General features: G+C 43.3%; 1 protein-coding gene across 6 annotated transcripts in view; it reads left to right on the top strand.

Annotated features, from left to right (window-relative positions):
- The first annotated feature begins 17,156 nt into the window (after positions 1-17,156).
- nbr1b (NBR1 autophagy cargo receptor b) overlaps positions 17,157-23,166 on the top strand; it is a 44,832-nt gene continuing 38,822 nt past the window's right edge. For all 6 annotated transcript variants that reach the window (XR_008810845.1, XR_008810844.1, XM_056287901.1 and 3 more), the window contains exon 1: positions 17,157-17,366. Coding sequence is in view for 4 of the 6 variants with exons in the window: in XM_056287901.1 (XP_056143876.1) it covers positions 17,265-17,366 (102 nt within the window). In the remaining 2 variants the exon portion in view is untranslated. The remainder of the gene's footprint in view (positions 17,367-23,166) is intronic.

Here is a 23,166-nt window from a genome sequence, read left to right as displayed (position 1 = left end):
GTGAGGTTTGTTGACCTGGTGGGTTTGGTGTGGTGGTTTTGACCTTTACTGGTGAGGGCCTCTCGCTGCTGAAGGTCGTCGGCTGCCCTTTTCCAGCGACCCCCCCCCCATTTCCCGACGTCTTCCTTTGCAGGCAGCTGATGGCCCGATTTCCTTCCTAGCCGTAGATGAAGCAATGAGGACAGTTCACGTTGCCATTTTGGACACAATCATTGCACCTACCCTTGGATTCAGTGACTGGTGGCTGGGAACGAGTCATCATTTGGGTTGGGCCTCCAGGACTCACATTCTCAGCAGGTTTCACCATCTGAGCCATGTGCTGAGTCAAAGCGGACACTTGTGCCATCAGCTCGGAAATAGCTGCACGGTGGGCCTGTAATTCAGAGTCAACTGCCGTAGGTTTAGTCTGTTCAGTGTCGTGTTGAGCTGCACTAGCAGTCACTGGTCTGGTTTTGGCTGGTATACCTTGACGTTTGAGTCTCTCTTTCTCCTCACTGGTTGCTTTGATAATCTGCTCTAAAAGGAAGTCATCACTAACCTGCATGTTTGAGAGGAAAGGCTTTAAATCACATCTGACATGGCTGTTCTTCTCATTGAACCCTTGGCAGAGTGTGTGGAGGTATGTTCCCTGTACTAGCTTTGCATCATAGCTAAACCCTGCAGCAGGTTGTTGCGACTCAAAGAGAACCCTCTGCTTTAAACCCATGACTCTATACAAAAACTGTTGTGGGGTCTCTTTGTCATGCAGTCTAGCATTGCTCAACTCTTGATAAAGCTCAGTAACATTTTTGTCTCTGATGTGAGAACGGAGAAACCTCTTTAACCCTTCTTCTGTAAGATCATCCTTGTTGCTTAACATTTCTCTAAACACACCAGGTTTAGTGATCTTAAGTACAGTTCTGATGATCTCTGACTCACTAAACCCGTCTCGCAACCCCTCATCAATCTGTTTGTTCAGACTACCATATGGAATCTCAGAACCAGCATCAGACAATTGTCCACCATGTAACTTGAACTCTCTGCGAGGTAACAGGGTTGCTACATCAGACAATCTTACCACCTGACCTGTGACAGCAGAGGGTAAACGCAGGGGAGTCCCCCCGCCAGCTTGGCGGCTGGAATCTGGAGTGGGAGGCTCTCCCGATGGCGTGGAGCTGGCCCTGCGCTCCGTGAAGGGGTCGGTGTTAATGTCTCTGTTCATAGTAGCGGTGTGAGTGTGAATGTCTCCATCTGTACTAGTTGAGTGGGTGGCAATGTCTTTGTCCGTTGAGGTGGGATGTGAAGGCGATTCACCCCCAGTCATGGGAGGTATGGCTTTAACCACTCCAGCAGAGTCTGTGACTTGGGCAAGCAGCATCTCATCAATCAGGTCAGTGAGGGCGAGGAGTTGACTCATACCCTCATCTTCCATTTCTTTAAGCTTCTTGCCCCTGACGTAGTCAACAATCAGGTCGTAGAGCTCTGAGTCACTAAGCTCTTCAACCGCAGTCTCTGTGCCAGAATCAATTGCATTTGCCACGCCCTGCAGCTGATCGTCACTCAAACCTGAGAGTTTCTTCTGTATCTGAACGATCAGCGTCCGCCGAGGAGGTACAGTCGACATCTTGACTTGACACTTGTGGCCGTCGCTCTCTGGATGACGCAAATTGCAGCCTTCCCTGAAGCTTCTGGGCACCGGATCTTGTCGTTGCAGTAACCACGTCCTCCTCTAGGTGGCGCTGAATCCCGGACGAGCCCCCAATTGTTACCGGCCTAGACCTAGGGGAATCTGGGCGGTAGCAAGGATCCACAGACAGTGGGTACTGTGGACCGGTGAGGTGAGCTGGGTAGATAAACTGTGGATCATAGAAGAGAAACGCATGAGTCCATGTTCACTCCAGCTCGAACCAGTTTATTCTGAGCTGGTTAGGAAGCTGGGAGTAGCTTGACTCCGGGGATCCACAGAAGCGCTACAGCGCCCTCTACTGGCTTGGTGGAGAAACACCCTTACTGCATTGCAATCACGTATCTAAGTTAGATCTAAATCTAAAAAATAGGGGGGGTATAGTTTTTTAAGATAAACTTTTCATAAACTTTTCATTGAGGCTATTTTCAATCCCTTACACTAGCAATTTTGTTTATTGCAGCTATGCAAGGGTGCAAGAGAGAAAAGATAGAGGAAATGGTTGGATGTATTACTAAAAAGTCATATTTTAACTCTCGGTCTTCCACACTAATTACAGAATGAAATGTGGAAAGTCGGCATGCTTATCAGTTACAGCAGTGGTCTGTCAGTTAAAGTGCATTGTCTAGGGAACATCAGCAGGGTCAGAAGGGACTTGGCATTGAGGAGAATAATGCTGGGACCAGGGTTGCCATTAGCCAGGGGCTTTGCTGCTGTTGCAGAGTGAAGTCAACTTAGCGAGTCCTCTTTGGGAAAATATATATATATGTATTGTATAGAAAATGGAAAAAAAACAGTCAGTTTCATGCGTGAACTCCCAGAGCTCCTTAATTAAAAACGCGGGTGTTGCTTTCGACCTGGCTCTTTCTTTTGAGTTACAAATCAAAAACATTCACAAACTTGCCTTTTGCACCTTTGAAACATTGCTAAAATCTAATCTGTTGTACCAGCTGTCGTTGCCGAGACTCCTACTCAAGTGTTTGTTTTACACTATCCTTTTTCTCCAGCCTGCCATTTATTGGCATCACAAGCCTCCACAACCTGTCATAAAAGCAGACAAACAGGCCTGGAGGTTTGCTCAGGATTTACCTTGGGTCAATAATAGAGTCATCACTCACTTTGCCTTACTTGATAGCCCTGCCACATTTCTTTCAGTTATTCCATCTGATAGCAGTTCTCAGTTATTGATCTTTAATCTGCATTCTCTTCTGTCCCTGTTCAGCCTGACAGTCAGATCATTTTTGCTTTTACTTATCATGGTCATTAATACACTTGGGCTCAGCCACTGCAGGGTTACACAGAACGCGTCCCCTTTTTCATTGAAATTGGACTCTGACTGCTGTACAAACTTTACAGCAAAAGTTGGAGAAGAAATTTGTCTGTTTTTTTTTTCACTGCCCATATCATCCACAGTTACTATGAAAGATGGAGAGAGCCAACTCTGTACTGAAAAGTAGGCTGGCAAAAACTTGTGAACCAACTGGCCTAGAGTGGGTGGATGCACCACCACCATATGATTGCATGAGTATGAGGGCGGCTGTTAATAGAGGGATTGGAGTCCTCTTGATGCAATTTCTGGTTCACCATCAATAAACTTGAAAGGAGCTGATGTGTATGAAACAGATGATGCAGAAGCCCTACAAGCTCCTCCAAATGCCTCAGCACAACCTGCGGCCTGCTGACTTTCCAACACAGTTTGCTACCTCCTTGTTCTTCTCGTTGCTGAGGTCTTTAACCTGGCTCCCCTCCTGTACCTGTCCTCTTTAGAGGGTATGAATGAACCTCCTAAGGACTTTAGAGAAGGCCTACAACTTAAACTATTTTAACTTAATGATTGACACCGACATGGTGTGTATATCGCAGCATTCGGGGGAGCTCACTTTTTGTGTTGGTGGGTGTATCTCAGAGAGAACTTATGGTAATAAAACATCCATGATGCAAGCATATACTATATACCTCGACCACATTTCCATCTACTCCAAACCACATGCCAAGAATCTGGTTGTGATTTTTTTTTTTTTTTTATTTTCCCCTTTTTTTCCCCAATTGTACCTGGCCAATTACCCCACTCTTCCAAGCCGTGCCGGTTGCTGCTCCACCACCTCTGCCGAGCCAGGGAGGGCTGCAGACCACCACATGCTTCCTCCGATACATGTGGAGTCGTCAGCTGCTTCTTTTCACCTGGCAGTGAGGAGTTTCGCCAGGGGGACATAGCGTGTAGGAGGATCACGCTATTCCCATCAGTTCCCCCTCCTCCCTGGACAGGTGCCCCGACTGACCAGAGAGGCGCCAGTGCAGCGACCAGAACCCATACCCACATCTGGCTTCCCACCCACAGACACAGCCAATTGTGTCTGTAGGGACACCCAACCAAGGCGGAGGTAACACAGGGATTCGAGCCGGCAATCCCTGTGTTGGTAGGCAACAGAATAGACCTCTACGCTACCCGAACACCAGGGTGTGATATTTGACAATGACTTAAAATGTGATAAGGAAGTAAATTCCGTTGTAAGGTCCAACTTTTTCCAACATAGAAATGTTTCCAAAGTCAGACATTTCTTATCACCGTTTGACCAAGAAAGAGTTACCATGCACTGATTTCATCCAGGCTGGACTTCTGTAACTCCCTCTACCTTGGCATTTCTCAGACTTCCATTTCCTGACTACAATTGGTTCAACATGCTGCCACCTGATTATTAACAAGGTAAAAAAAAAAAGATCTCATCACCCCTATTCTTGCATCCCTTCCCTGGCTCCCCATTTGTTTCAGTTCAATTTCAAAATCTCCCTAACTGTGTTTAAATCTAGGATTTTTCTTTCTTTGTTTTATTTAAGAACTTTTGTTGGTTTGCACAAAAATACAATAATCAAGTACATAAATACATCTTTCACGGGGAAAGAGAGAAAAAAAGGATGCGCTGGTGAGGTAAGAAACCTGGGGAGGACTTATAATGAAGCCTCACCATATCAGTAAATTTTAATCACGGCAAAAAAAAAACATAAAAAAACCCAGAATAAATAAATAGAAAAAAGAAAAGAAACACACAAACAAAATAAAAGCAAAAATTAAGATAAAAGAGGAAGATAAAAACAGAAGCATAGTTACAATGCAGATGCCCAGTATCTAATTACCCAACTGAGCACATAATTTCTCTTCTAATTTCCTTTGAAAGATCAGTAAGGAGGTGAGCTGCCTACTAGATGTGAATAGGCATTCCACAATAAACACCTCTGTACTGGCCTGGCGGCCTGTCCAGGGTGTCTCCCTGCCTGCCACCCAATGACTGCTGGGATGGGCTCCAGCATCCCCATGACCCTGAAAGCAGGTTAAGCTGTTTGGATAATGAATGGATTGATGTATTTGATAGAATACTGTCCTCTGGTGGTGTGACAATGGGGAGCATGCAAATGGTTTGCTTGTCCCGTTGAATAAGAATTAAAATTGGAATTTTTGCAAAAATATTGGTGGAAGTGGTCTGGTAGAATGTAGCCTTGATATCTCACCTTGTAAATGAAGATACATGTTAGCAGGATGTTAATATCAAAGATAGTATTTTAAGTTTAGAGAATAGAGGTAAGGACGGATCCCTGGGCTCTGAACTTGTAGCTATTCCAACGCACCATTTTTGAATTATATGGAGTTTATGTACATATGTGGGGTAGGTACTGGCCCATACAACATTGCAGTAAGTAAGGTAAGAATATACTAGGCTATAGTATAAAGTTAACAGGCAGTATCTATTGAGAAATTGACTGATTTTCCTAATAATTCCCACAGACTTTGACACCTTTTTGGTCACAAAATCACTTTGTTCTTTCCAACAACATTTTTGATCAACTATTACGCCCAAGAGTTCTCATATGTTTTTTTTAATGTTTTTCATGGTATTATGTGTGGAGGAGAGACGCTGGGTATATTGGGAGAAGGGTGTTGAATATGGAGCTGCCAGGGAAGAGGAAAAGAGGAAAGCCAAAGAGGAGGTTTATGGATGTGGTGAGGGAAGACATGCAGGTGGCTGGTTTGACAGAGGAAAATGAAGAAGACAGGAAGAAATGGAAACGGATGATCCGCTGTGGCGACCCCTAATGGGAGCAGCCGAAAGTAGTAGTAGTAGTAGTATTGTAATGTATTGTATTGTATTGTATTGTATTGTATTGTGTATTGTTGTGTATTTTAGTGTTATTGTATTGTGTTGTGGTGTACCACATCTGTTTTTATTTTTTGCTTTGACCTGCCTAGGGACAATGGATGTAAATTAGCAGTATTGCTACAATCCAGCATGTTTACATGCGTATCTGCGATACCAATGTTCATTAATATGCACTGTCCCTATTCAAATAAATAAATAAATAAGATAAAGAGGTTGGCTTCATCTTTGTTTTTTGTTTTTTTCCTGAGACTATTATGAAATTATTATTTATTTATTTTTTATATTTAGTGATAGTTTGTTCTGCTGGAACCATTTGGAAAAGGCGGGGATACCAAGGTTTGCCTCATCAATGAGGGTTTTAAAATGTTTGTGGGAAAGTACAAGATTTGTGTCATCTGCAAATAAGATGGAGAAAATGGAACTTGATATGGCAGCAAGATCATTGATAAAAATCAAAAATAATAATGGACCAAGAATCGATCCTTGAGCCACTCCACAAGACAGTACGGCTCTATTAGACTGACAGTTTTAACAGAGACAAATTGTTGTCTGTCAATCACAATTTTTTTATCCAGTTGAAGACATTTTTCTGAAAACCATATCTAGACAATTTTGATATTAATATATTATGGTTCACAGTGTCGAAAGCTTTCGAGAGGTCTAGGAAGATTCCTATCACACTCGTTTTTGTCTAATGCAGTGGAGATTTTGTCAATAAGTTCTAACGGAGCCATATATGCATTTGGTTTTTGTGGAAGCCATGTTGATGGTTGTATAGTATGGTATTTGCATTATTATGTTGGAGGATTCTTTTATGGACTAGTTTTTCAATAGTTTTTGAAAAACAGGGTAATATTGAAATTGGGTGGTAGTTAGTAAAAGAGTTTGGGTCGTCTGATTTGAAAATGCGGGTGACTTTTGCAACCTCATGGTCACGGGGGCAACACCAGTGTCTAAAGAGTTCAAACAAATAAACGTTAATGGATCAGTGATCGGGGATTTTACCTCTTTCACAAGGGCAGTTCTAACTTCATCATGTCCTGCTGCTGATGGTTTCAGCTTGTCAATGATGGTTAATACCTCATTGGAATCAGGACGATCAAAGGTATTAAATGAAGAAAAACGACCATCAATATAATCAAGGGCTTCCACCTGGGCTTGTAATTTTTCTCCCAAGAGAGATGCCCACGTTTACAAAAAATTAATTGAACTTACATGCAATCTCATATGAATCAGTGATGGTTTCCCCTCTGTCAGAGAAGTAAGACATAATTTTGAACAAAGGTTTCTTTTTGTTTAGTAGCTGGTTTACAGTTGGCCAAATTTCTTTGCCATTACCAGAAGACTCCATTAATTTTTCGCTAAAGTCTTTTTTTTAGCTATTCTAAGGAGGTGATTAAATTTATTTTTATATAGTTTGGACTTCATTTGGTTCAAGGGTGTAGGATTTGATAGGAATTTTTTATATTGTCTTTTTTTTCCCTTGAGGACTTCTGCAACCCAGGGGTGATCCACGGCTTCAATTCAATTCAATTCAATTCAATTCAATTCAATTCAATTGTATTGTCATTAAAAACAATGTGCAGGCACATGTAAAAAATGAATTGAGGGCTGTGGCTTCATCAAACAGTGCAAGACAAACACAGACAAACACAGCAAACACAATATAAGATATACACACATGAAGACCAAAAGCTAAAAATAAGTTAAAAAAAAAGAGCTGGAGTACAAAATATTTAAAAATATCTACAGACATTCAGTGGGTAGCCAGGTTCAGGTGGGCAACAGCTTGTGGAAAGAAGCTGTTTTTGAGCCTGGTAGTGCAGGCTCTGAGGCTCCTGTAGCGCCTCCCAGAGAGCAGGGGGGAGAACAGTCCATGGTTGGGGTGGGTGGGAGGGATCTCTGCTGATGCTCAGACCCCTTCGAAGGCAGTCCTGGCTTTTGGATTTTTTTTTTTTGTTGCTCTGACTAATGGAAAACACTTATTGTAAACAGAATTAAAGGATTGAATAAAGGCTTGGTAGGCACAATTTGCATCAGTCCGAGTGTACACATTCTCCAAGGATACACTATCAAGTATATTTTTGAAACTGGTTATATTTTTTTTATTAAACTTCCGATTAGTTATTTTGCCATCAGATTGTTTTTTCTTTTTATCTTCAGGCAAGGTAAATTGGAAGATTAGGAAATGGTCTGAGATATCAGTTTACAGTATACCTGATTGAAGAACTTTATTCAATTAATTTTGTTAATGTATTATCTATTAATGTGGCAGATTTATCAGTCACTCTCATGGGTTTATGGCTAATAGGATAAAAATAGTTTGCATATACATTATTTAGGAAGTCTTGAGTTGTTGAGTGTTTTTCACTTTCAAAGAGATTGATATTATAATCACTGAGGATAAAACACATTTTACCGTCTTTGCTTATTTGGTCCAGTGTATTTGCCATACTGTCATTAAAGTTGTCAATGTCAGTGGTGGTTGATAGACACAGCCAATGATGATTTTTTTCACCAATGCTGGGCAAAGTTATTTCAATGAAGATGGATTCTATATCCTCACCCTCTGAATGAAGTGACAAGTCTGCTCTCTGTATGTAATCATAGTCCGTTTGGATGTAAGTTACAAACCCGCCTCCACCTTTCTTATCTCTGGTAGAATGAACTGAGTTATACTGAGTGAGCTCGTATAACCTTTCTGTGTCTTCAGAAAGCCATGTTTCTGTTAATGCAATAATCGAGAAGTTATGATTCTAGGAGGTTAAGAAATGGGAAAGGTGATCATAATTTTTTGAGAGGCTACGGGTATTGAGATGGAAAACAGAAAACAAGTGAGATTCTGATTGGAGAATTCCAACTAGTTCATCAAATTGTTTCTCATTTGAATACCTGCAGGGCTCATTCATTACAGAGTTACAGTTTATACCAGGGTCTAAATCACCTAGGGCTGTACTGGCCACCTCCTTGTTGAGCTCAAATTGATTGAAAACCATATTTTCAAAAGAAGGACTGTTGAATTTACCCTTCTCAAACGAGAGAGAAACCATATCGTCATCGATATTATAAAATGGGAAGACAGTTACACATGCATCACAGGTCCATGATTCCCAGAGCGTAGTATTTGTTTTGGAAACAGATGAACACTTTAAGTGAAAATTGTTTTTGCATAGGCCACAGGTGATGGTTTGGAATTTTACGTTTCTTTGGCATTTAGGACAGATGGTATTTACCTTCAAAGCTGTTGACATGGTTAAAGAAAGATAAAAACAGGTGGTCTTACCACCTATGGGTCCACATTGGTGTGTCTTAAGTAGTTTTGTTTAGTGCAGGGTGGAAGTTATGGGAGAGGGGGGCACCTCGGGTCTGCTGGGGCTGGATTGTCTTTTCCTTCTCCATGAGGGGTGGGTGATCAGCTGATCGTACTTCAAGTAGGCAATGAGACCACTTTGCCGAGCTGTCCACATTTGCGGCAGAAGAGCCTTCCTACTTTCACGAACCTGAGCGGAGAAGTCCTCAATTATAAATATACCGGTGTTTTTGAGTTCTTTGGCGTCTTTGCGTATGGAGGCTCTGTCCTTGTAGTTAAGAAATCTAACTACAATGGGTCCATCGTCTCGCCCCCCCCCCTATATTTTTGAGCTTCTCTCAACCTACAACACCACCAGCTCCCCTAGGTCCTCCCACTGAGAATTGTTGTTCATCACCTGTTCACGGCTAAAAAAGGAGATGGAGCTTTCTCTGTAGTGGCCCCTCAGCTCTGGAACAGCCTGCCAGAGACCATCAGACAGGCCGAGTCTATTGAACTTTTTAAGGCACGTCTTAAGACCCGTTCTTATTGCTTGGCTTTTAAATTTTCCTGACCTGTTTTCATCTTTTAACTGGTTCTACTGTGTTGTTTTGTTTTGTTTTGTTGCTTTTCCCCCTGCTAAACCCTGTTTTTCCTTAACTGTTTGTACTGCCTGTATATAAAATTAGGTGCCACTGGCACCTGTTCTATTTTACACTCTTTATTTATTCTGTTTGTGAAGCCCTTCGTTGTAAAACATGTTTTTGTTTTGAAAGTGCTATATGAATGAAATAAACTTGGCATTTGAATATACTTGCTCTACATCAGCAAGTCTGTGCTTTGGAGAACAATACCAAATACAAACTTCAACTATGATACAACTCAGCCAAAAAGAATAGAGCACAATAACTTCCTGGCAAATGAGAAAGGATAGATCAAATGCAAAGGTCATGTATTGATAAGGATATTCTCCTCATATGGTCAGTTTGCTACTGTGCTACTACCATCACCACGCTTTTGAATGGTGATGGTAGGAACAGCACAGCTGGATCCTAATAGGGAATGTGGGGTGACTCGCAAGAATCCATGTAGAACATAATTTATTGCTATAGAAAACAATATAAAAATATGAATAGTTAAACTGTGGCAAAAACAATTTGGAATTTGGTAACTTATATTTAAGAGTCCCCCAAAATTTCCTTAATAATGTTTTCAAGGGAGCTCCTGTCTTTCCATGAGGAGCTGGGCTCCCCATGGTTATACATATATATATATATATATATATATAATTTTTTTTAAATATATGTAGAGACTAGTCACTGTTAAAAGGGGTGAGGGCACCATCTACAGGTTTGGCTGAACAAGTACAATACTGGTGGTGCCACCTGCCAATGTCAGTGCTCTGCCATCGTGCTGATGTACTGTAGATGTGCTACAGTACCTCCTGTCACTGTGGCTAATCTGTTTCATTCAATATACAAGAACTGTATATACATCCGGTTCAAGAAGCCTTGTGCTTGTGTGTATTTCCTTTTGTTTCTGTGTGTGATCTGATCACACACATATACTTGATTTATTCAGTTCATTTGGAATATCTATTCACCATGAAAAATACTATTACAATCCAAGAGACCATTGTGTTTTAACCACTGGGTATAGAAGAAAGAATGTGTGTTCATGTGAATTTTATGTATATCTATGTGTATGAATGGGAGGGAGGGAGGGAGACAGTGAATGATAATGTTAGAAGCACCAGAGAAACTAGAGCGAGGGCGCATTTCACTGTTTCAAACCAGTAAATGAACACTGTCCTGATAAATATACTGACCGGAGAAGGTGTTTTATTCATTCATTTATTTATTTATTATTGTTTGTTTTTTGTTTGTCTCTTCCAGTTAATTTTGTGTGGAGATACTATTCAAAGCCCTTGTTCAGTCTAATAAACCATTTCTTAAACGTATTTATCATCATAATTTAGCACTGTATCTATTTCAGTCACTTTTCTCAATGTTGTATTAGGCTGCAACCAACAATGATAAAAAATAATAATAATATGAAGTTATATCAAATCATATATATGCAAAATAACCAGCGTCCTGGTATTACCCCCGCTGTCCACCACACAGCTCTCTGATGTTGTTAGCCTGTCACCAGATTGGTTCTGCCACTGCTCACTCTGCTTTATCCAGATCCACTGGGATGCTGCCTGCACCTGTTTGGTGATGTTGGCTAACAGGTGCTAGGAAGCAGCTGGTAGCCATTTGTGGAAGGCTTGTAGGGGGCAGATGTTATGTCTCTTACACCATTGGATGTCAAAAATCCCTTAAACTCAGCACTCATGAAAATTGCTGCACTGTCTGACATGACTGTATGGGGAAGGCCATGAGTGCTGAACATCTCCCTTAGGTGCTAAATTGTTGTTGCTGACGTGGCTATTCAGACAGGGTAAACTTCAAGCCATTTCGAATGTGCGTCTACTGCTATTAGGAACATTTCCCCCCAGAAATGGACCTGCATAGTCTATGTGAATGTGTGTCCATGGTTTGCCAGGCCATTCCCAAGGTAAGACTGATGCTTGGGGAGGGGTGTTGCGTACCTGTTGACATGTGGTACAGGCTTGCACTTTTAAATTCTATTTCATTATCCAATCCAGGCCACCACATATGAACTCTGGCTGTTGCCTTCATTCTCGAGATTCCTGGGTGTGGTTCATGAAGCTCCTCCAGCAGGGTTTCACGAGCTTGTGGTGGCACCACAACACATCGCCCCCAGAGTAGAATAAAATCTTCTACACAGAGCTCAGCCTGCCTTCTGAAGAACGGACGTAAACGTCAGCTGGGCAGGTGGCAGGCCACCTCTCTTTGATGAAGCAACACACTTAAGCAAGCAAAGGATCCCTACAAGTCCACTGCTTCAGCTGACGACTGGTAATAGGAGCAGTCTGAAGCTGTTTCAATAAGCATGTCAGCTCGGTTGGGCATTTCTGGGAGGGGAAGCCTGCTGAGGCCATCAGCGTTTGCAATGGAGGGTCCTGGCCTGTATCTGAGGACGTACTGATATTGAGCCAGTAATAGTGCCCAGCGTTGAAGGCGCGGTAATGCAGCTGGCTGAATGTTTTTAGCTCACCTAGTAGACTCAGTAGGGGCTTGTGGTCGGTTTGGATGGTGCAGTTATTGCCACACACATATTGGTGGAACTTCTTCACAGCAAAAAATTACAGCTAGTGCTTCTTTCTCCAGCTGAGAGTAGTTCTTTTCTGCTGGTGACAAAGAGCGGGACGCAAAACAGATGGGCCTCTCAGAGTTGTCCTTCGTCCTATATGACAAAACTGCTCCAACTCCGTATGGGGAGCCGTCACATGTTATGAACAGGGGCAACTGTGGGTCATAATGTGCCAGCAGTGTCGATGCTGACAGTAGGTCCTTGGACCTCTGGAATGATACATGCTGTTGAGATCCCCACACCCATTTTACCCCTGTCTTGAGGAGGTAATGAAGTGGGGCTAAGACTGATGACAAATCCTGAAGAAACTGCCAATAGTAATTAATCATTCCCAAGTAAGCCCGCAGCTCTGTCACATTTTGGGGCTCTGGGGCCTCTTTGATGGCTCTTACTTTATTCTCCAGAGCCTGGAGACCAGCAAAAGATACCTGTGTCCAAGATATTCAACAGCTGGAGCCATGAACTCACATTTGGGCTTTTTCAGCCTGAGTCCTTATTCCTCTAGTCGTGTTAAGACCAGGTCCAGTTTTCGAAGGTGATTGTCCACTGTCGCTCCCGTAATGAGTACATCATCCAGGTATACCGCTGTGTGTGGGATCCCGACCAGTAAGTTCTCCATTGTCTTCTGAAAAATTGCACAGGCTGATGAAACCCCAAAAGGGAGATGTGAGTACTGAAATAACCCCTTGTGAGTGTTAATCGTCACCAGCTTGCGTGAGTCTTCCGTCAACACCAACTGGTAGGCATGGGACATGTCTAGTTTGGAGCAGCTTCTGCCTCCTGCCATTTTGGCAAAAAGCTCCCCGATTCGTGGCAAGGGGTATTGCTCCAGTCTTGAAGCTAAGTTTGCAGTCAGTTTGTAGTCTCCGCAAATTCTGACTGTATTGTCTGGCTTCAGTACAGGCATGATCAGTGCAGCCCAGTCTGAGTGTCACAGGTTCGATGACCCCTGTTGCTTGTAGTCGGTCTGGCTCCACTTCAATCTTTGATCGCATGGCAAATGGCACGGGTCTGGCCTTACAATAGTGAAGGTTTTGCAGTCTGATCAATATGGAAACACACTTCCATCCATTTTAATGTCCCAAGTTAATATTTGAAGATATCATCATGTTTGAAGAGAACATGTTGCAGCTCACCGTCTGCAACCCTGAAAATTGGCTTGAAAAGCTCTTTCCAGTCAAGCCGCAACACACCCATCCAGTCCCGTCCCAGCAGATTCGGACCTCGGCTGCGGACTACCAGCACGTTCAGCTGTAATGTTTGGTCCTTATAGTGCACATTCACCTTAGTTTTGCCTTGGACATCAGCCTTCTCCCCTGTGAAAGACCTCAGCACGACTGTGGAAGGCTGCAACTCCAACCCTGGAACTGTGGCTTGTAGTCTGGTAAAACATTACTCACCTATGACCGTACAAGATGCTCCCGTGTCCACTTCAAAATGAACTGGGCAGTTGTTCAGCTCCACTGTTATCACTAGTTGACCATGTGGTCTCTCAATCAGCCTGTTCCTCCCCTTCTTCTCCAGCTGACGATGGAGAACACTCTGACATGAGATGAGCTTTCCTTGAGCCCAGCATCTGAGTCTGCTTGCCACCGTCCTTTATCCACTGCCTACACACACGGGCGATATGACCCCATTTTTTACAGTAATGGCACTCTAAGTCTTTAAACCTGCAGTTGTCAGCTGTGTGTGGATCCCCACAGCGGTAGCATGTTGTTGACTTTGTCCCTTGGCATGCATGTGTAACTGACACTGGGTTTTCTTTCTGATTAACTTGGGATACAGGCTGCAGGGTTTGTGCACCTTTATCTGCTGCTTCCAGTGCTCTGGCTGTATCATGGGAAGATTTCCATGTCAAATCAGAGATTGCCGGTAGGCGCCGTTGCATCTGTTCACAGCTTATGCCCCAAACGAAGTGATCTCTCAGTCACTCCTCTAATGTACGTATTACTGAAGCCACACTGTGAGGCCTGATGTTTTAATCCAACCACATATGACAAAACGGCTTCACCTGCCCCTCCCCAGCAAACATGCCTCTTTGGGGCACATGTGGGGCCACTGTGGGCAGGAACAGAGGGCCCACTGTGGGCAGCCCACTGTGGGCCCCGTTACCGGCATAAAATGCGGGGCACGTGTGGGCAGCCCACACGGCCTGCAGCATGCCCATAGTATGCCCACACTTTGGGCAGGGAGCAGTGGTCCCACACGGGCCCATAGTGCCCCATGTGTACCTGGTATGCTAGTGACATTTATTGACAGCCAGCGCAAACAAAAAAATGAAGAAAACATAAATTATACGAAGAAAGAATTTATTGAAAATTGGAAACAATTGGAATTGAAAAACAAAACTATATACCAAATTAAATGCTTTTATAAAACAGAACAACAAACATAAAACCACATTTTAACACAATAGGAACATTAAATCTAAAAAAAAAACATTAAATCTATTTAATTTTTGCTCCTTCTGCTCCTTCCTCCACCTCCATCACTGGCATTTCTGAGCCACATTGTGATGGCAGCTTCCACCTCGGATGCTGTGGCCCGGCTGCTTTTTGTCACAGCATCTGAAGAAAACAACAATTGAAATGTAAGTGCACAGTATGAGTTAGCCACAGGTGGAGCATTTAATCTAGCCTGGGATTCCATTCACTTGTTGGGGTAGAGGCAAATCTTGAATGGAGATATCTCGAAACCTGGGCAAGTAAAGCCAAAATTATCTGTATGTGACCGTGTTTTTTTTATTTAGGTAAACTGACACTTTGATTGTTCCGTGGACTCAGGCGGGGCCAAATTCAAATTAAACTACCCAAATCCAACTTCTTGGAGTATTTAAAGTAATGAGGATTGGCACCAGCTCGTGACCAAGCCCAAACTGAACCAGGGCTATAGGCTATATTTACTTGTGTACTGCTAGAGCGATGGAGTGTGTCAAGTTTATTACTGCACACATGCACAACATGTCAGATGTATTGCAGACTATATGAGACTAAAATAAGCTGCTGTGTGTGTATGTTTGCTAAATTTCTGATGGTTCACAATTATTAAAATTGTAAAGTTATGAGTAATAGTTAATCTGTAATTAAGTTGGTTAAAAAACAGCATGAGCTGCTCTATGGGAACATTTAAGGGACAAAAAATTAACAAAAAAACTAGTGTTCTTTCTCTTAACTATAATATGAAACAGCTGCGACAAACCAAAAAGTTGAGACAGTACTTGTCTTGTTGGATGGGCAGTTTTAGTTAAGTATGGGATGGACCGGTTATACCTTGGACAACTTGTTTACATTTTACTGTCATTTTTGCAGAGGTCTGACTATATGAAGCATTGGGCATGGGCGGTAAATAAAACGTTTGAGTACCGCTTACCCTAAAGCAGTTGTAATCTTAAAATGTTTTAACTGTACTGTCAGCAGGGGGTTGACCTCAAAGGTCAAAACTCTGTGGGCTAACCCACAGAGGGCCCATGTGGGCGTACTGTGGGCAAGACCACAGTTGGGCTTGCCCACATAAAACCCTCATGGAGGCCTCAAAGGGCAAAACTGCTGTGGGCCTGGCATGGGCTGACCCACATGGGGCCCATATGGGCTTACTGTGGGCAAGAGCACAGTTGGGCTTGCCCACAATAAGCCCACATAGAGGTCTCAAATGGCAAAACTACTGTGGGCCCCGCATGGGCTAACCACATGGGGGCCATGTGGGATTAGTGCGGGTTTGCCCCTGCCCACTTTGCCCCACAGTAAACCCACACCTACCTACGGGCATGTTTGCTGGGTCTTGTACAGGACTGAAATTTAAATCTCTCCACATTTTCATTTGGCTTGGGATCGAAATGCCCACCTACACGTTTAACTAGGATCGCAAACGTGACTTCAGTAGGGTTTGAGTGGCACTATCAGATCCACTGTTATTAGCCCGTAGTGTAATGCCGCAGGCAGAAAGAAGAATGGCTCGCTTTGTCTTTTCTTCCGTTTCCCCATTTGCCTCGAAATAAAACTCCAGTATGTTCACGTATCTACTCCAGGTTTCCGAAGTTGGATCAAATGCATCCACGTTTCCAAAGGCCGACATCGCTAGTATCTTTTTGTCGTCGATGCTTCACTTGGTTTCACTCTCACTGGCTACGTCACCTACTCACGCGTGATGTAACTTTGCCTTCGCGTCGCTCACGTAGTTCACGATATGGTAAGTTATTTCTTAGTGTTGTTTTTTTCTCGTCGCCAATGTTATTTATCCACATATCAGACAGCAGAAACGACACGACTGCCCAATAACCGTCTACATCCGCTCGCCTTATTTTCCTCACTCCTTTTTTACATGTCATTTTCTTATTTCTCCCTTTTACACATAAACAGACTGCACGTTAAATTCAGCTCTAGCCAGTTTATTCTTGTAGTGTGTCACACTCAAATTAGTCCCCGGAACAACAAACTAGGAACAACAATACTATTGTTACACATAAGCTTTAAATAAATGTAACATGTAACAGTATTAGGATGCGTTGTTCATAAAAACCGCTTTGATTGCAATCGTGAAAAATTGGACAGATAGAAAGCATGGACATGTGGGGGGGTGGATGGGAGTATGGGAGCGAGAGAGGGGAAGGGGATTTGTAAATTATGTAAACATAGATAAAGGGAGAGACAAATTTAGATAACGACAGACAGAGTAAGAGATAGATAGATGGATGGATGGATATGCGTTGTTCTACGCAGCCGTGACGCTACTGAACAGAACCGCAGTGTTTTTTCCGGACACATGCTCACAGTGTGGGCGTGTTCATTGCGCTGATGTAAACAGAAAATACGTTTCATCGCCCCAGGCCGGGAGAAGTAACGGCAGAACGGATCGGTGAGATTAGGCCGACATCTCGCCCCTCAAACAATACGTTAACATTCGCTGTATCATGCGATAAAGTGCAGGTGGGGGGTGCAAAGGCATGGACTTCTACATCAACGTCAAGGTGAATTTCCGGGGAAATGCCAAGAATTTTCTTCTGTCGGGCTCTGAGACCAGGAGCTGGGAGTCGATGGAGGCCATGGTAAGAGCCGTAGTCACCGAGCTAACCGAGACAGTTTTAAATACCGCATCTCTCACCTCGCCAAGGTTCCAACATCCACTCCCGTGTTGTCTGCTTTTTGATATGATCTACTCGGTCATCTTTTTCATGTTTGTATGGATCATGATTTGTAGATACGTGACCGTTCATTTGGCTAATGTTGAGAGGTACTGGCATAACAAAAATGTAGGGGAAAAAAGTGGGCCAAATAGGGCTTAACGTCATCACCGTTCGGTTTTCATTCGACACCTCATTTTCAGTTATTGACAAAAGCTGACGTATGATTGTTCAAATTGCAAGCCTTCTGCAAAGCCTGCCATTGAAAGCTAACTGAAGACATTGACTAATCAAAAGATGTCATCGTCCGTATACTCCGAAATATTGTGTAGTAAGCATCCGATTACTCTCTTCAGAATATAATTGAAGTCCTATGCCGACGAAAGATCTCTGATTATAGATTTATTCCACTATCGGTTGGTAAACGCAATAAGACGCCGTCCCAGTGTTTCCAAATGGTGACTCATAGAGGAGGCGTCAGCGGATTTAAACAGGATAGAATGATGTTTTTGACCAGAAGGCCACTGGGAAAAACGGTAGCTTGAATAGAGCGGCAATGACAGAGGCTAACAGTTATAGCAGGCATTATGTGTGTGTGTGTGTGTGTGTGTGTGTGTGTGTGTGTGTGTGTGTGTGTGTGTGTGTGTGTGTGTGCGCGTGTGTGTGTGCGTGTGTGTGTGTGTGTGTGTGTGTGTGTGTGTGTGTGTGTGTGTGTGTGTTGGGGGGGGGCTCATATGGTAGCTGAGAGGTGGAACGGTAGCTTTTCTCTTGGACAATAGGCCACAGATGGATTACACCAGTTTCAATGACTAATGGTTACTTGGCCGATGTACTTTGGATGTTGATGTCTTTTTAAACCCTGGTACCCTGCGTTGGTGTCAGACACGCGATGTGCTGCCAAGGTGAAAGGATAATCTCACACAAAGCATTTAGAAGACAGCCGTGTTTGAATACTGTGAGGTTGTGAGACAGTCAAAGTGTCCGCACATGAATCGGGTTTGCTCGTCGCCATGGCAACATGATGGCATCCATGTTTGGTGTAAACTGAAATCTGTGATTAATCAACGTCACCTTTTATCGTTCCTTTCTTCTTCTTGTTCTTTGTTATTTTGAATTTGAGTTTGACTGATTAGTTGAGCAGCCTGCCATCTAGCTAGGAATACTGTGATGAGCTTGCTTGCTGGTTGTCCATCGTGCCCGATGATGACCATCTTCTTCTATTTGTGGGTCCTTTGAGGACTCAGATAGCAGAAGATACCTGCGCAGAGATGGTTTTTAAAGTGGCATGGGGGGTGTGCTTCTCCCAACGCCATATGACTTGATTGTATAGGAGATGGTTCCAATGGCAAGGGGGATCCCTAGAAGACCGGCACCTCCACACAACTGCATGGGGCTGCCGGAAATCCAGTTTTTCGGAAACCGCCTCGAAGCGTGCCGCCACAGCTTGCTTTTCTGTTGGGGTAAGCTCCCTTAGCCTTATGTCTTCCCAGACTCACCCACAAGGCAGCGGGGCAGTGGTTGATAGGTGCCAGGGCGTGTCCACCAGGGTGGGCCTGCACACCATATCTCTGGGGCCCACTGCTGCTCCGAGATCCCCTGCCAAGTTAGCCTGGGGCCGCAAGACCCCAGTTACCACGTGTGGCCACGGGGAGGCCTGGCAGGAGTCTTGGTGAAGGAGACGCTATGTACTGGCAAGGGAAGGCTTACACGCTAGCATGCTTCCCTATTCGTCACAAAGGCTAGCCAGCGGCAGCAAGCTAAGGGCAGGAAGGACACAAGCAGGTTGGAAGAACACATGCACCTTCCCTCCAACTACACACTGCTGCACTAGACGCATCACAACACCCTGTGTGTTTGTACACACACACACACTGTGATGAGCTACATAAGACAAAAAAAAAAATCTCCACTTTTGGCAAAACTACCCACTCCATCATATATAACTATGACTTGTGGTTCTTTCTTTCTTTCTTTCTTTCTTTCTTTCTTTCTTTCTTTCTTTCTTTCTTTCTTTCTTTCTTTCTTTCTTTAACATGTTTCCAAAGTCATTATCTATCCAATATAATTAAGATGGTGACATAGATCAAGAACGAGATGGGCAAAATCAGAGTCAACCTGCTGAAAGGTGAACAGATAACCTCATCCTACCTAGCAGATGTATTGTTTAGAAAAAGTTATTTTATTCAATTATCTTAACCTAATTCATAAAACAGGAATAAAAATGTCTGCTTTCACCTGTCATAGTTTTGTTTTTCTCTCAACTTTAACGTCTGAATATAACCTTGGTTTTGTTAGATACTCATCAAGGATTTAAGTCATCAATGGTGGTGGCAAATACGTTTTATCTGTAAATATTGGAAAGTGGGACTGTTCTCAAGAACAAAAAAATGACATTTGCATGTCAAGTAATTATGTTGATAGATCTCCATCATATGTGTAGGTTTCTAAAGCTAAAGGAGATGTGGATATTTTTCTGATACATGAAATGAGCTAATAATTTCCTGCAAATGCATTTAAACTATCCTTAAAATTAACTTGAGTTAAAAAAATTGAATTCATCCATCCATCCATTATCCAAACCACTTACCCTGGAAATTAATTTAAGATTCAGCCAAGTGATGTTTCTTAGGTCATGGCAAATTTATGAATCATCTTTTTATATACTGTATAGCAGTAACCCATGACAGGCAGTGGTATTTGGACACTTTTAATGGCTATGATGTATTGTCTGTCATCACTCAACCACCCAATTCTACTAATTTGATTTTTTTGTGCCATTTTTGTCTCCAGCTGATCCACTTCAAGCCAGCATGTTTTTTGTGTTTGTTTTTTTTTCCACCCATGGTGTAGGTTTCCTAATCAGCTACATGGTAGCAGCATAAGGGGAGAATGTAGCTAGGCACCATCAGATGGTAGTCTGTAGGATGACTTTGGAGACCAAGAATAGCAAGAGAGTGAAGGCAGAGCCAAGGATCAAATGGTGGAAGTTGAAGAAGGAAGATGGTTGTGTGGAGTTCAGGGAGGAGTTAAGACAGGCACTGGGTGGTAGTGAAGAGTTGCTGGATGGCTGGGCAACTACTGCAGAAATAGTGAGAGAGACAGCTAGGAAGGTACTTGGTGTGTCATCTAGACAGAGGAAGGAAGACAAGGAGACTTGGTGGTGGAACGAGGAAGTAGAGCAGAGGAAGTATACAGTATACAGAGGAAGAGGTTGGCAAAGAATAAATGGGATGGAGAGATGAAGAAAGTAGACAGGAGTACAAGGAGATGCAGCGTAAAGTGGAGAGAGAGGTGGCAAAGGAAAAGGCATATGGTGAGTTGTATGAGAGGTTGGACACCAAGGAAGGAGAAAAGGACTTGTACCAATTGGCTAGACAGAAGAACCGAGCTGGGAAGGATGTGCAGCAGGTTCGGGCAATGAAGGATAGAGATGGAAATGTGCTGACAAGCGAGGAGAGTGTGTTGAAAAGATGGAAGGAGTACTTTGAGGAGCTGATGAATGAAGAAAATGAGAGAGAGAGTTGGATGATGCGGGGGGTAGTGAATTTGGAGGTGTGGTGGATTAGCAGTGAGTAAGTGAGGGCAGCTATGAAGAGAATGAAGAGTGGAAAGGCGCTTGGTCCAGTTTACTTACCGTTGGAGGTGTTTAGGAGAGATGGCAGTGGAGTTTTTAGCTAGAGTTTTTAACACAATCTTGGAAAGTGAGATGATGCCTGAAGAGTGGAGAAGAGACGTACTAGTACCGATTTTCAGGAATGAGGGTGATGTGTAGAACTGCAGTAACTACAAAGGTATGGAATTGATCAGCCACAGCATGAAGATATCGGAAAGAGTAGTGGAAGCAAGATTAAGAAAAGAGGTGATGATTAGCGATGCAATGTTTGCTTTGAGAATGTTGATAGAGAAGGTCAGAAGGAGTTACATTATGTCTGTGGATTTAGAGAAAGCACATGACAGGGTGCTGAGAGAGGAGGTATGGTATTGCATGGGGAAGTCGGGAGTGGCAGAGAAGTATATGACTGGTAAAGGATATGTAGGAGGGCAGTGTGACAGTGGTGAGGTGTGCGGTTGGAATGAAAGATGGGTTCAAGGTGGAGGTGGGATAACATCAAGGATTGACTCAAGAGTCCTTTCTTGTTTGCATTGATGATGGGCAAGTTGATGGATGAGATCAGGCAGGAGTCTGCTTGGATTATGATGTCTGCGGATGACATTGTGATCTGTAGCGAGAGTAAGGAGCAGGTTGAGGAGAACCTGGGGAGTTGGAGGCATGCACTAGAGTAAAGAGGAATGAAAGTCAGTAGGAGTGAGATAGACTACATATGCATGAACAAAGAGGGAGGACAGCAGAATGGTGAGGATGCAAGGAGTAGAGGTGACGAAGGTGTATGAGTTTAAATACTTGGGGTCAACTTTTCAAAGTAATGGGGAGTGCAGAAGAGAGGTGACGGAGAGAGTGCAGACAGGGTGGTGTTGGTGAGAAGAGTGTCAGGATTGATTTGCTATGCTAAGGTACCAGCAAGAGTTAAAGGGAAGGTTTACAAGATGGTAGTGACACCAGCTCTGTTGTATGGTTTGGAGATAGTGGCACTGACAAAAAGACAGGAGGTGGAGCTGGAGGTGGCAGAGGTGAAGATGCTAAGATTTTTACTAGAAGTGACGAAGAAGGGCAGGATTAGGAACGAGTATATTAGAGGGACAGCTCAGGTTGGACGGTTTGGAGACAAAGCAAGAGAGGCAAGATTGAGATGGTTTGGACATGTGTGGAGGAGAGATGCTGGGTATATTGGGAGAAGGGTGCTGAATACGGAGCTGCCAGGGAAGAGGAAGAGAGGAAGACCAAAGAGGAGGTTTATGGATGTGATGAGGGAAGACATGCAGGTGGCTGGCGTGACAGAGGAAGATGCAGAGGACAGGAAGCAATGGAAACGGATGATCCGCTGTGGCGACCCCTAGCGGGAGCAGTCAACAGTAGTAGTAGTAATAGTAGGTAGTGGTGTAATATTAAAATGTCTGGGACTGTTTCCATAATAACGGGGTATACACCTGAACCAACAACCATTTGGAGAGTTTGCTTAGTCCTACCTGTTTCACAGTTACTGTCAGCCAGGACAGCAACATGGGAGCTGGCCAACATCTTGCTATCAATATCCCCGTGTTATTCTACCTGTTTAACAACTATGTGATGTCATACTAAACAAAAGATACCTCCTACCCTCTCCTTTGAGTCTTTGAGTAAAGAACTGTGCCACATCCTAGAACAGACAGTAGAGTACAGATCTATGGTCCGGTTATGGAAGGAGTGATTTTTAGTCATAAGAACCACTTCAGTATTTAGACAAAGTTACTGATTGTTGTGTAATATAATTAGCAAAACAGACATATTCACTAACAAAGTAGCTACAACAAAGGAAAAGCTTTGCTGACTCTATTAATGCTTACCACAGGCAAAAAAGTTCCAGCTAATCATTAACAGACACTGATCAGAGAAATGTTATTTTTATTCTATCTTTCTTGGATTTGAAAGACAAACAAATGATCCTGCCATGTGTTTTGTAAGCAACACGGTGGAGCCAGTTTATGGGTGGGTGTGTAATGTAATGCGTGTGCTGGGATGAAATGGTTTGGGGTGGCAGTATGTGGTGGAGGTGAGACAATGCCAAGTCTTCAGACATGGGAGCATTTTACTGATGGCATGTCTCCATCTCCTGTCTGTTCAGCAGTC

The sequence above is a fragment of the Lampris incognitus genome, chromosome 10 (genome assembly GCF_029633865.1).
Source record: "Lampris incognitus isolate fLamInc1 chromosome 10, fLamInc1.hap2, whole genome shotgun sequence".
Taxonomy (NCBI): Eukaryota; Metazoa; Chordata; class Actinopteri; order Lampriformes; family Lampridae; genus Lampris; species Lampris incognitus.
This window is presented reverse-complemented; position numbering and strand designations above follow the sequence as displayed.